This window comes from Spinacia oleracea, chromosome 5 (assembly GCF_020520425.1).
Source record: "Spinacia oleracea cultivar Varoflay chromosome 5, BTI_SOV_V1, whole genome shotgun sequence".
NCBI lineage: Eukaryota > Viridiplantae > Streptophyta > Magnoliopsida > Caryophyllales > Amaranthaceae > Spinacia > Spinacia oleracea.
Window position 1 is genome coordinate 63,747,951 of NC_079491.1, and position 14,016 is coordinate 63,761,966.

At 38.2% G+C, this 14,016-nt stretch overlaps 1 protein-coding gene across 1 annotated transcript; it reads left to right on the forward strand.

The window, feature by feature from the left end:
- Positions 1 to 2,216: 2,216 nt before the first annotated feature.
- On the forward strand, positions 2,217 to 4,626 carry LOC110791207 (GDSL esterase/lipase At1g29660). Its single transcript, XM_021995957.2, has 5 exons — positions 2,217 to 2,494; positions 2,970 to 3,094; positions 3,257 to 3,496; positions 3,595 to 3,832; positions 4,185 to 4,626. Exons 1-5 carry the CDS (start codon positions 2,263 to 2,265, stop codon positions 4,394 to 4,396), a joined length of 1,047 nt encoding a protein of 348 aa, XP_021851649.2. The 5' UTR covers positions 2,217 to 2,262; the 3' UTR covers positions 4,397 to 4,626.
- Positions 4,627 to 14,016: the final 9,390 nt, after the last annotated feature.

A 14,016-nucleotide genomic window follows, 5' to 3' on the forward strand; every position in this document is an offset into this window, starting at 1 on the left:
AGCAGAAACAACCAATGATTGAGTTGTGGCAGCACTGCAACAAGCATACAAATAAACAACTAACATATATTAACCACCCCCCTGCTAACATCTATAACCAACAGCAGAAGGAGAGATGCAAAACAGTCTGCCGGCTTATCAAAAGAACAACAACAAACATAAATGTAAGAGAACAGAACCACCCAACACTGACAAGGTCCTAAGTTGACATATAAAAACATTTAAAGTATTTTAACATGCTGCTTACAATTTTTCGGAGTAAACACTACAAGAAATTGTACTATTAACGACGGGAAATCCCGCCCCGAAAGGCCAATAATTGTTGATTAACGACGGGATTTTCTGTCGCGAACCCGTCATAATAGGGGGCCCGTCGTTAATAGAAAATCCCGTCTTAAATCCGTCTTAAAGTCGTCGTAAAAGACATTTGCGATGGTTATTCCCGTCATTGTTTGGTTGTTAGACCCGTCGCAAAAGGCTTTTGCGACGTGATTTTTGACCCGTCGTAATTAGGTGGTCGTTAAAGATACAAATTATTGTAGTGAAATAAAAATTTAATGAAGCAAGAATAGGTTAGAACACGGAGTACCCTTTGATCCTTGAACAAGAAATCATGTTCTTCATGTCAAAACATCAAGATCATGAATAACAACAGTCACTCTTAAACAAATACAGATTACAGAGATCAAACAAAGGCCTCAAGGAGCGTATTTCTACAAGTATTAGATTCTACTTTTGTTGCAGAAATTTCACTTAAATAATCAAATAATGCTTTTGTTCTCATATAAACTACAAACACCAGTATATGAATCATTAGCACCTCATATCAATAAAGCTCAAGTTAACAGAGTAACACTCCGACAAAAACCGAGGTGAAGACATAACGCACCATCAAGAATTGCTGAAATTTATACTACTCAATTACGATTTCAACTTCTAGCTTTTCAAATTTTCTTGCTAAATTAAGACCCAAACTAAATGATAAAATCGAATATTAACAAAATCAATCACATTCTGAACAAAACTCTTCGTAATCTTCCTACACTGATGATAAATCTAATTCTTATATCCCAATTGAAGCACAAAGCAAAATTCAACTAAAAACCAAATTATACCAAATTAAATTAAACAGACAAAAGCCAATTACATACCTAATTACAGAAAATTAGAATTGCAAAACAAAAACAAAATCACAATTTTAAAAGCTCAAATTTGAGCAACCTAAGATCGAAAAATTATGAAACAAAGATTTTATGAAACCCTAGTTTACAACAAACGAAATTGAAAATAATTGAATCAAAAAAATAATAGATAAACTAAATCGAATACTTGCTTGATGAAGGGAGAAGATTCAAGGTTGATATGCAAAAGGTTGTGATGATCTGGGCGAAGATGAGAGAAGCCACAGAGGATTTGCAGAGGTGAGAGAAAATCGAAGGAAGAGATAGAAAGGGTTGTGAGAGTGAATCACGAAATGAGGAGGTTATTCATGCGTTTATTTTACCAAAGCACCCTTATAATGGTCGGGTGAAATCTCAGCCGTCAGATTAGACGAGATTAACGGCTCATATTAGTTCTCATTTCTCATCTTAAGGGGTTGTTCTCACCAGATCCTGATTCTATATATATATATATATATATATATATATATTTATTTTAATAATTTTTCCTAGAATATACTGTTTGGCATCAACGCTTTGTTAGCATCGATCTTGGTTCCGTCAATGCGATATTTTTTGTAAGACTGTCTTTTATAAAAGTGTGAATTGGTATAAGTTATGTATTCAAATCTTCACTTTCCGGCCCGATACTCTCCTATTATTCGTAAAGGGTTGATCAATGTTTTTTTTGTCGATCCACATGTTGGGATCCTTTTACTGAGATGGCTAGTTTATCAAATTTTTTTTTCCAAGCAATTGTTTAAGAGAAAAAGTGAGCAATTATTATCTATGGGAAGACTAACTTGGCTAAGCCACTAAGTGTTGTGGTGATGAGCTGATCGACGATCATGCAACATATGTAATCAACATGAAAATCATGGATAGATCTTATAAAACCACACGACTGTTAACAGCTAATGAGAGTCTAAAAGTCGTCTAAGTCACCAAAGATGACCTTTTCTTTTAATTAATTAATTTTTCGCTGACATGCGATTGCATGGGTTTCCATCACATTTACGTAATAGATGTTATAAATATCGTTGCAACACGGAATCTAAAAATCATATTCTCAACCACAGCGTCACATACCAATCCAAAAAAGATGATGTTGAGAATAGTAGTTTTAGTTCTTATTATTGTTTGTGCTGATTTGGCTAAGGGTGAATCAAAAGTGCCATGTTACTTCATTTTCGGCGATTCATTGTCCGATGTTGGCAATAATAACGATCTTAGAACACTAGCTAAAACAAATTACCCTCCTTATGGGGTTGACTTTCCTGGCGGAATTGCTACCGGAAGGTTTAGCAACAATCGCACTATTGAAGATTTTATCAGTAAGCTTACTTACCTTGTATCTTAAACTTTTATCTATATGTATTAGCTATCACTACAAGAAAACGCGTTATAAACGACTATATTTACCGACTGCCAGATAAATAGACCGGTAAAAGGAAAATTAATAACCATTAAAGTGGTAGAGGGTAAAAATTTATACAAGTCATAATCACTACGAGAAATTGTACTATTAACGACAGGAAATTCCGTCGCTAAAGGCCAATAATTATTGATTAACGACGGGATTTTCCGTTGCGACCCTGTCATAAAAGGGGGCCGTCGTTAATGGAAAATCCCGTCATTAACCCTTCGTAAAAGACATTTGCGACGGTTGTTCCCGTCTTTGTTGGGTTGTTATCCAGTCGTTATTAGTTTGTCATAAAAGATACAAAATTTTATGGTGAATGTTCATACGTGATACGTGATTCATTGGATTGAACATAATTAATTTTTATGTAAACGTTTATTTTATAGCTACTTTTCTGGGATTCAATAAGTCTATAGCACCGTATAGCGCTCAAATAAATGAAGACATATTGAGAGGTGTTAATTTCGCATCTGGTGCTGCTGGAATTCTCTCAAATAGTGGATCACAATTGGTATGATAATAAATTATACATACAAGAGTACTATATATGTTTTATTTCTTATATTTGTTAAGATATAATTTTGTATATATGTACTAATAATCAAAAAAATTAATAATTCTAATAGAGGTGCTTATTCTTTTACGTCCACCGTATGTTTGTTTGTCATTTCAGGGTGATCGGGTGTGGATGGATAAACAAATCCGAAATTATCTGATTACTACTTCAAAGCTTGTATTGAAGGTTCGAGGCCATGTTTCAGACTACTTGAACAAGTGTTTGTACACTGTGAATATTGGTAGCAACGATTACATTAATAATTACTTCATGCCAGAAAATTATCCGTCAAAGAGGCTGTACACACCTGAGCAGTTTGCTAATCTACTTATTGTTCGATTTAGATCTCAATTACAGGTATTATCTCGTTGATCTTGATCACGTACTTCTCCTCACCCTATGTTTAATTTATGAAGCAATAATTTATTCGTTACTGTTGTGTACGCGCGTGTTAGGCACTGTATAATACCGGTGCTAGAAAGGTAGCAGTATTTGGACTTGGTCTAATAGGTTGCACTCCAGCTCAAATTGCTATGAGGAATGCAACTCAATGTATAGATGAAATCAACCAAGCTGCGAATCTTTTTAATGAGAAGCTTCCTTCTCTAATTGATGATTTCAATAGGCTTCCTATGGCCAAGTTTACTTTAATTAGTCTCACTGCCATGCAAGCCTTAAATCCTCTTCCTCCGGGTAATGTGGTTCCACAATTCAATTACGTTACTCCGTGTGAATGTTTATCGTAATTTAGAAGGTGGACCATGGTGTACAATGAGCATGATACACCTTAAGAACACTAGTATATAATTAAAAGAACATCTGGTTAAGTGCAAAGAGCATGAATATATTTATCGCATGTTCTTTTGTCGTAATGTTATGTTCTTTTATGTATGCACATATGTTATTTTGGTGCACCATGTTCACTGTGCACCATGGTCTATAGCCCACAAATTGTGTTTATTAAGTTGTTACAGTTAGCTCAACTTTTACATGTTCCTACCAGCTGACTATAGAAAATACATCATGTGTAAAATGTGTTTATTAGGTATAATTACGACTTCTACATGTTGCCAACTGAGGAGTGATTTCCAATGTGAGCCGTTCACTCCACCATGCGCGAATAGGAACATATATGCATTCTTCGACGGATATCATCCAACTGATGTTGTCAATGGAGGAGTAGCAGAATCTGCATACAACACTCCAAACCGCATGATTGCTAATCCGATGAATATCAATGAATTATCTAGCAGTTAATTAGCTTAATGCAATCATTTACACTTTGAAACTAATATTTGCTTCTCCATATTTCTAATTATGAAGGTCAAAGTGTATATTTGTTATCTCTCCTTTTACATAAGTTTTAATCTTGATGTTGCTAATAAATTTTACCATATGATAATAATGGTAAACTTGTTGATCTATTAGTTTGTACCTCTTCATGTTGAAAATAAATTTGGCCATATGATAAATGCTTTTTAATTTAATTAAGTTGTCTATATAAATTTTATGTTGTATGACCTTTCATTGTGCATTAACAATCATATTTGGAACCAATTACCTGTTGGTTAACTGGTGATTGGGGTTGAACTTAGTAGGGATGACCGCATATTCGATCCCCCGCAACAACAATTGGGGGGGGACTGGAACATATACACCTAGAATTAGCCCCGAATGCGGATTAGCCTTAAGGGTGAAGCGGGTAGTACCTGTTGACCCTAAAGTTTTGATGATAACAAAGCAAACTCCTGACTATTGGTTAAGTTATGTGGCAAAATAGGTTCCGAGATCCTTAGAGGGATAATGCTAAGTTAGGGAGATCCTGAGTTAGATAAACTAAGCAAAGTGGAATATATGCAAGTCACTTGATCCTTGTCAGACACTACGTTGAAGAATTAATCATTTGGCAAGTTACAAATCGAGATCCTTAAGTGAGTTCCTAAGGCGAGATCCTCATATATTATGTGGATCCTCGATGGTCCAGAGAAGTAACAAACTGTGAAGATTTCGAGTGAAGCTTCCTAATGGTGCAACATGAAGACCATAACATATGAGATTATGTTTATGATTTATGTCAATATTTAATAATGTTTATACGTAGTTTGGAACGAAAGGAACATAAATATTTTGGTACGTTTTAAATGAAAATGTTAATTGTAAATATAGATGAGTTTTAAACAAGAAAATCTTTGTTAATAAATAAAATGAATTTAATTAATAAAATATAAACATAGGATTCTGATTCACATTCTCCTTGTTTCTCAAGCAAAAGATTTCCCATGATCCTTAAAAATCCCCCCAGTATTTTTATTTAAACGTGCAAGTAATGTTTTGATTTGGTCTTCCCTGTTTTTCTCCAACTATGCCCATGTTACTGAGTAGTAACAGTTAGTGGGTAGTTGAGGGGAACATGGGTATCCAACCTTAGGTAAAACTCCTCTATAAAAGGGAAAGAGTTTTTGCTTTTGAAAACACAACTGATCTCTACAAAATATATCTTAAAGAGCTTAAATGTTTTAAAAGAATCAGTTTACAAAAAGAGTGTTCCTTGAGTCCTTATTGTTATAAGCTTTATTATGTACTAGAGTTTTCTATCAAATTGTATTTTGGGTTTAAGGGTTGAGTGATTGCTAATCGGCATGAATATCAACGAATTATCTAGCAGTTAATTAGCTCAATGCAATGACTTACACTTTGAAACTAATATTGGTTTCTCCATATTTCTAATCATGAAGGTCAAAAGTTTATATTTGTTATTTCTCCAATGAACTAAGATTTAATCTTGACGTTGCTAATAAATTTGACCATATTATAATAACGGTAAACTTGTTGATCTATTAGTTTGTACCTCTTCGTGTAGAAAATAAATTTGGCCATACGATAAATGCTTTCTAATTAAGTTGTCTATATGGAAATAGTTGAATTGGTTTCATGCTTAACAATTAAGCTGTTGAATGTCTATGTTATTAGATTTTCGTTTTTTAAACCGGAAGATATATATAAGAAGACTTCAAACTATATATTGTTTTAACTTAGTGATTCACACAAATGACTTTTGCTACAACATTTCGAGGATCTGGTAGTTGGAAATTTCATGTTCATGATATCGTGACAGCATGCAAAGCATATGTTGATGGTGTTGAGTTAAGATGTAGCTTCCTGAGAATGACAATGCTTTGATGACCACCTTGTCAAACTTTAAAGGTGAGGTTGCCAAAATAATGAGACTGTTCATCAAACATGGCATCAATAATGAAACAAGGAGCGTGGGAAGTTTTAGAAAATTAGTATACGAAAGCGTAACTTACCCTTCCTACGTTAATTTATCTTATAAAAATTATCCTCAATGTACCGTGTATCATTGTGCAAATAATCTCGCTATAATACATATCAACTCTTTATAATATACATACATCGGAAAATGTTCACCTTTAATTTTAATCTCATAAAATCATAGTGTACTTGGAGCATATACACCTACAAAAAATCATAGGTGGAGAGGAACATGAAACAAGGAATAACTACTAATTTTCCGTTTAATGTACTTTCGTTTCTCTTTAACCATCACCTGACTAAATACAACACTAGTTAGTCGCTCCATCTTAGTGATGAAGGCCAGATCCTTGCGTAAATCATCGATCACTGCTAAAAGAAGAGAAAAATAACAAATACTAATGTTATTCTAAATTATGCTGTTCTGTCCACCCCTTTATTCACCACTGTTGTTATAGTTACTATAGTATAATTGTTGTTGCAAAAGAACACCAAAACTACAAAATAAAAGAAAGAAAGAAAGGAAGTAGTGATTGACCATGAAACAGGGGTCTAAATTGATAAACTAAAAAGAAGGAAACCCAAAAAAAACTTCAAACCCTAGCCGCCGCCATCGCAGGCTCGTTGGTGGCCGGAGTTTAAGGTCGCCGGCGAGCCTGCCTTAGCAACCGATCGACACCGTCGCTTGATTCCTCTTGTTTGCGGTGGTTTTTCCGGGAGAGAAGAGGAAGACGGAGCCAAGCTTTTCGCCGACGATTGCTTCTACCTCCTCTTAGTTTGCTACTCTTCTCGCCGGATCTTAGTGTAATTAGTGTTCAATTCAACCGGTAAAGAGCTAGCCATCGTATGTTTTGGGAAGGATTGCTTGTTCAAATTTTCAACCACCATCACCTAATTCAGATCTATCCTAAACGCCGCCGCCGATAATCTCGTCGGTAAAAGGTAAAAGTTTAGGGTTAGGGTTACTATTTTGGATTAGGAATTGCTAGTTTAAGGTGTTGATTCGAATTTCTAGGGATCTTTGGCTTAACTTTAAATTATTCCGTGTCGCCGCCGTCTTGTAGTGTCGGATAACACCGATCTTGACGGTAAAGGTAAAGATTAGGAGTAGGTTTTGGCCAAATTCGTGTCCTTTGTAGTCCTTGCCTTGTTGTTTATGGCTTTCTCTGGTTTTAGTATGTTAAGTAACTTTTGGGTTGTTTTGTTTATTTTGATGAAATTAGTTTGTTGGTGTCTCTTTGAACTGGTTAGCAAATTCCCTGTGGTAGTTGTGATTTTTGGTCATGTGTGGTTTTATATTATGGGATTTTTATGTGATTATGGTTTTTGGTTATGGTCGTTGTGGGGATGCTTTGAGGTAGCAGTAGGGGTGGAAATAGATTGCAGGAGGATGAAGGTGAGGAGAATAAGTGTCCTCTCCTATACCAAATTAGGGTGTTTAAGTTTTGGTGAAGTGCGTCTTTGGTTAGTGGTCTTGGCATTGGTGTTAATCTGGTTAAGGGAAGGAGGTTTGTGTGGAAGTAGGGCTTGTTGTTCATGGGGTTTGGTTGTTAGTTGGTTCTTGAGAGTTAATATTTCAATTAATTCTCATTTTAGGTTAGCGGGTAGATTTATTCTGGTCGCTTTCAAAATCCTTTATTTAAACGCTGCTCCTCAATTTTTGAGGGTTCATAGCATGCTTTCTGAGTCATGGGTAATGACTCTTTTTTGTGAGCAAAGAGTTTGGCTTACAATGTTGTCTCAACCAACTCGTGAAGGTCTTTTTCTTCCCCTTCTTTTCTTGTCTGTCAAGTATCACAGGTTTCCAGAGATCTCTCCTACAGTCTACCATTCCAGCTTCGGGTCTGTCCTCGACGAAGAAATGACAACCAAATGTGGAAACCAACCACTGGTTTTGAGCAACCAGGGAATACAAGGAGAAACAACTAATTCAGTTGTGTTAATTAGTTTTTGTATAATAGGTACTAAATACCAGTGTAATGTTTTGGTAGCTTTTAGTTATAGATTGTAATCATGTTTTTAAGTTCTATGCAAATTTAAGCCTATGTCAAAAAAAAAAAAAAAAAAAAAAAAAAAAAACTACAAAATAACACCATTGTAGTATTGTTATACTATGTCTTGTTGTTAGTTATACTATATCTTGTTGTTAATCACCAAGGAAGCATTGGGTTGTCATGTCCTGTATCTGACACGTATTGGACACACACATGCCTTGGACACGCAAAAATATGTGTCTGACACGAGCAATAACGTGTCCGGTTTTTTTCGAAATATCTGGACACGGGGAAACGGGCCCGATTTACGATGGACACGTCTTGGACACATATTTCAATATGTGTTAATATTTTAGTTTTTTTACTTTCTTTTTCACAATTCCTTTGATGGTTTTCTGAGCAATCAACAACCTTCATACACATTGGACCATATTCACAAGCCACCATGACATTTATTAAGGTCTCCTTTGTGGGTTACTCCATCCATCAAGTGAATTTGATCTTATATTTATGAAGCTTGGTGTTCATTCACAACAATCTCTGTCTACTTTTTAGGAGGAGTGAAAGTTATTATAAGGAAAGAACAAAAATGTGGAATGTAGGAGGAGATGATTATGGAAATTTAGAAGATTTTATCTGTCTTGGAATGGCAGACCTCTCACTTGATGAGCCTAAATTGGAAAATGTCATCTTTTTGGAAGATAACATGGCCGGAGACGTTTGACTTGGTTTAATTTGTAAGACTATTATTTGGTAATTTAGAGTTTCGGACTTGAACTTGTAAGACAGGTGAGTATGTTTTGATAATTTGTTAATAATCATATGAAAAATCAAGTACTTCTTTTACATATTTTGGATATATTAATTGTCGTGCAGTGTCATTCATGTAGAATAGCTCTATTTTCTTATTTGAATGTCGTTAATAGATTAAATTACTTTTTGCATATTATTTTATTAATGATTGTAATTTTTTTTTGATATATTATATTATTATTTCTCGTGTCCCTGTGTTCGTAATTTTAAAGATGTCGTTTCCCCGTACCTGTATCGTGTCCGTGTCCGTTTCGATGCAAACTAGATTGTTGTTACAAAAGAATACCATAATGTAACAAAGTTGCAGCACTCTAGCATCTTCCACCGTGTCTCCCACCTGCTCCTTACTAGACCAAAATATAAAAAAGACTTCCCCAAAGATGTCTAATTCTGGATTACTTGAATAAAAACCGAGAAAAACTACTTGCGGTTGTTGATGCATGATGGTATCAGGACACAGTTAACTTTTTACAAGAAACATAGGGGATCTTCAATTTAAGCAACTGACCTATCACCTATGGACTCTAGCAATGATTATTGCAGAGAATTGGAGGACAAATTAAACTCCTTAAGATTTTCCAATCCAGGTACCGAGTCAGGAATAAACTACTAGTACAAACCAAAGGACTCTATACAAAGTTCCATTAAGCATTAGGTGTTTCCCTCGCGACGAGGATCACCTAGTGCCTTTTCTTTGCTTCTTACCTTTTAAAAAGAAATTGCTTTTATTTAGAGTATGTCGTTCTATTCAACTATTCAAAGAATAACGGCAATCAGCGTAATTTTAAAAACATGCCTCAAAATGCATTGATCGGCTGACTCAAAAGGAGATTATTACTCCCATCGGTCCGAAGTAGGATCCACCAGCTAACAATTCAAGAGGTCCAAGAGTTGGAACAAAGATGCTTACTGTAAGTTTCACCAGGGCAATGGGCATGATATCGAGGACTGTTACAAGTATAAGCACTTAATTCAAAATATGGTGGATAACAAGACTCTACCACTATTTCCAGGAGCGAAACAATCACCGGCAATTCTGGCCATCTTTGAAGATCATGGAGAAGCAGAAGAATATTTCCCTTTCAATCTTATCTCCACCGTCTGCAAACTTGTATCTTAGTTGTACGTTTGCAATTTCAACAACCTAAGACCCCCATACCGAGATTGGAAGGTTCCAAAACCAATGGTCACTCCCGACCTTGAAGAAAACACATGCCTAGTGTCAATTCTGAATTCTCTTAGCTTTTCTGATTACTATCTCATGCTTTCTCTCAAGCCGGCAATTAAGGTACGTGGTACAACTTACAAGATCATGGGTGTCACAGACTTGGTCTTCTTCATTGGGTATAGTCAAAAGGTAGCCAGTTCTTGGTTATCGACATTCAATCCAAATATGACCTCCTATTTGGCAAGTCTTGGGTCAAAGAGTTATTAGATAACCCGTCATACTTTGCTCCAAAGGGACTCAATCCAGAAGACACACTTATCTGAGAAACTATGGATTTGCGCCAGGGGGAAGATGAAGAGTTGTTCTTTTATTTCCTCAAATGGGTGAATGTTGCTAATCGCATCCAGCCTAACCTCCCAGAAGTGAAATTGGTTCGAATGTTCTTACTTAGCTTGAACAAAACAGACAAGACCTACTTCTCCTTTTTTCCATTCAACACCTAGGATCAAGTTTGGGATAGAGCTTCTCATTTCTATGGCGTTGACCTCCTCGACGATGACCATTGTTATCCCACTTTTTGGACTAACGACATAACTGCTTTAACGTTTGATAATGTCGTGTCGACCAGGTACTGTCGTTTCTCAAGTGACGTCGTGTCGAGTAAACGGGTCGGACGCAGCATCAGGCGACGAGTGATAGGCGACAAAAGACCAGCGACAAATCATGGGCGATAAATGACCAGCGACAATAGGCAGACGACTTAGAGAAGATAGGTCAAGATCTGAGCCCAAAGCCCAAGAAGTGTCGCGCCGTCATGCAAACAGAATAAGTCCTACAAGCAGCCCAAAGATCTCGGGAGTAGTTGAAGAACTGGCAAAGATCATGGGACAACGGTCATTAACAGGTTCCTATCTTCTAGGGATCCTCTCAACCAATAATGCCGTTGAACCTGGTATATATAAACAAGGAGCAACGACGTTAGAAGACACAAGTTAATTCAAGCATTCAAGCACTAAAGCCAGCATTATTTTCCAGTTATTAAAGCAATCATTGTATTAGTTAACCTTTTTTCACGAAGCACAAACAATTACTCAGTTATTTCATAGGATACTTAGTGGATTGATAGCCTCATAGCTATCCGCGATTTTTTACCTTATTCCTGAGTTTTCTCCGTCAACATCTCCTTGTGTCACCTCTCTTTTTATTCGCTTTTATGCATTCATTACTTAGTTAGTGTCGACCCAAGCCAAGTGTCACCCCTAGACGAAATTTGGCATAAACAGTTTGGCGCCGTCTGTGGGGACATTAACTAGGTTCCGTACGAAAAATCCCCTCACAAAAAACCTCTCTCAAAATGTCTTCCGGAAACATGACACTCGCAGAGATGAAAGCGGCCTACGACAAGGCCCAGGTAGAGCTAGCTCTGGAGAAAGCTGAGACCGCTCGAATCTTAGCCCAAAATGAGTAGCTTGCTTCCGAGAATCTATCCTCCAAAGCATCTGTTGAAACCCTCCAGAAGGAGCTAGAGTCCGCGAAGAGCACCAAGCACCGTTCCAGGTTCAGTGGAAATCCGAAGAAGCTAATATTCGAGATGCCCGACGAGTTCGAAGACCTGGTCCCGTCCGACGAGGATCCCGAAGAAGAAGAAGACGGAGCAACACCTGACCTAGTGACCCGACGTTTGAAAAAAATGGAGTCCCACATGAAGAAGCAGTGCTCGTTGATGTTGAACTGATGACCAAGCTACCGGAGCACCAACGCCAGTGGATACCGAGTCGACCGACGGATACGTAGCTTTACCATTTTGTGAGGCGATCGCTAGGGTAACAGTCCCGCACCAGCAAACGACTTCCTATTTGGACTACCCTCTACGACGGAACGTCCAACCCATACAGGCATGTCTACGTCTACAAGCAGCGAATGTGGTAAATCGGCATCCCCTATGACTTGGTCGAACCTGTCATGTGCAAATCATTCGGAGGTACCCTCGACGGAGCAGCTTTGGAGTGGCTCATGAACATCGCCCCCAGATCCATATCCTGCCTGTCCGATCTCATCAACGCCTTCTACCAGCAGTTCGTTAGCAGTCCCCAACTGGAAAAGAAGACGAGCTGAGCGATCTTTATCGATTTTCCGAAGGACCAACCGAGTCGGTACGCGATTATTTTAACCGTTTTAATTATGGAAAAATTAGTATAAAAAACTGTGATGTCAGGACAACTATCGAGGCATTCAAAAGAGGTCTCGTCCCCAACTCGTAGTTGTACCGGGAGATTACTAAATATCCCTGCGCAACCTTCGAGTAGGTCAGATCGAGAGCCACTGCCCAGATGCGGATCGAGGACGACGAAGTTGCACGGTCGACGACACCGCGATTAGCTGGGGGCAGCAACGACAGACGCTCACACACCCCAAGGAACAACAGTTGGCGAGACTAACCATACAATCGCCAAAACCAGGTACAGAATGTCAATCAATATAATGATACTAACAACGTTCACATGAATGATGGGCCGAACGCCCCGACATCTCCGAATACGGCTTCAACCGTCGACATCGGAGGTATCGTGAACGCCCTTCAAAATGTAGGTGAAACTGTCAGATGGCCCAGGAAGAGAGATAGACCGGATTTCATGAAGGACATGAGCAAATGGTGTGAATTCCACCGCGACAACGACCACAAAACTGAGGAGTGCATCTCCCTTAAAAAGGAGGTCGCATATCTTCTGAAGCGGGGGCACCTGAAGGAGCTGCTGAGCGACAAAGGGAAGGAAACATACAACAAAGAGAAACCCGCCCAACCTGACCCAACAGCGAGCAGCGACCAACCGGCCCCGCCCAAATTTTAAAAAAGTGGTAAACGTTATTTCTGTTGGTTCAGATATTTGTGGACTAACCTCTTCTTCAGCTAAAAAGATCAACAGGGGAGAATCTCGAGCCGTCAAAGAGGGGTAGACAGAGGATGAGATCGCACTCGACAAATCCCTAGCAGCAATGACAATCACCTTCGACGACTCAGATTTAGTAGACGCACAACAAGAACATCATGACGGCTTGATAATATCGCTCCTAATTGGCAACGCTCTAATCAAAAGGATACTGATCGACAATGGAAGCTCGGAAAACGTATTGTTCTTGGAGGCCCTACAGGAAATGGGGCTCGAGGAAAAGAACATCGTCAGGAGACCGACAGTCTTGGTAGGGTTCAGTGGAGAATCGCTGCGAACAATCGGAGAGATATCATTGCCCACATATGCAGAAGGTGTCAACATTATGACTACGTTCAACGTCGTCGACTGCCCATCCGCATACTACGTCATCTTAGGGCGACCATGGATCCACAAAATGAGAGCAGTGCCATCAACATAACACCAGTCAATCAAATTCCCGACCAAATGGGGTGTCTTGGAGATCAAAGGACAACAAAGAGACGCAAAGAAATGCTATGAAACTGCGCTGAAACCATAAAATGTATCCATCTAGCAATTACAGCCAGGGTCGACAGCGAATGAACCGGACGACCAACAGATCGATGAGATAGTACTACACCCGACAAAGCCAGACCAAGTGGTAAGGATCGGAGCGTCACTGCCTGACAACATTAGAAGTCAGATAGTAGCGTTCCTAAG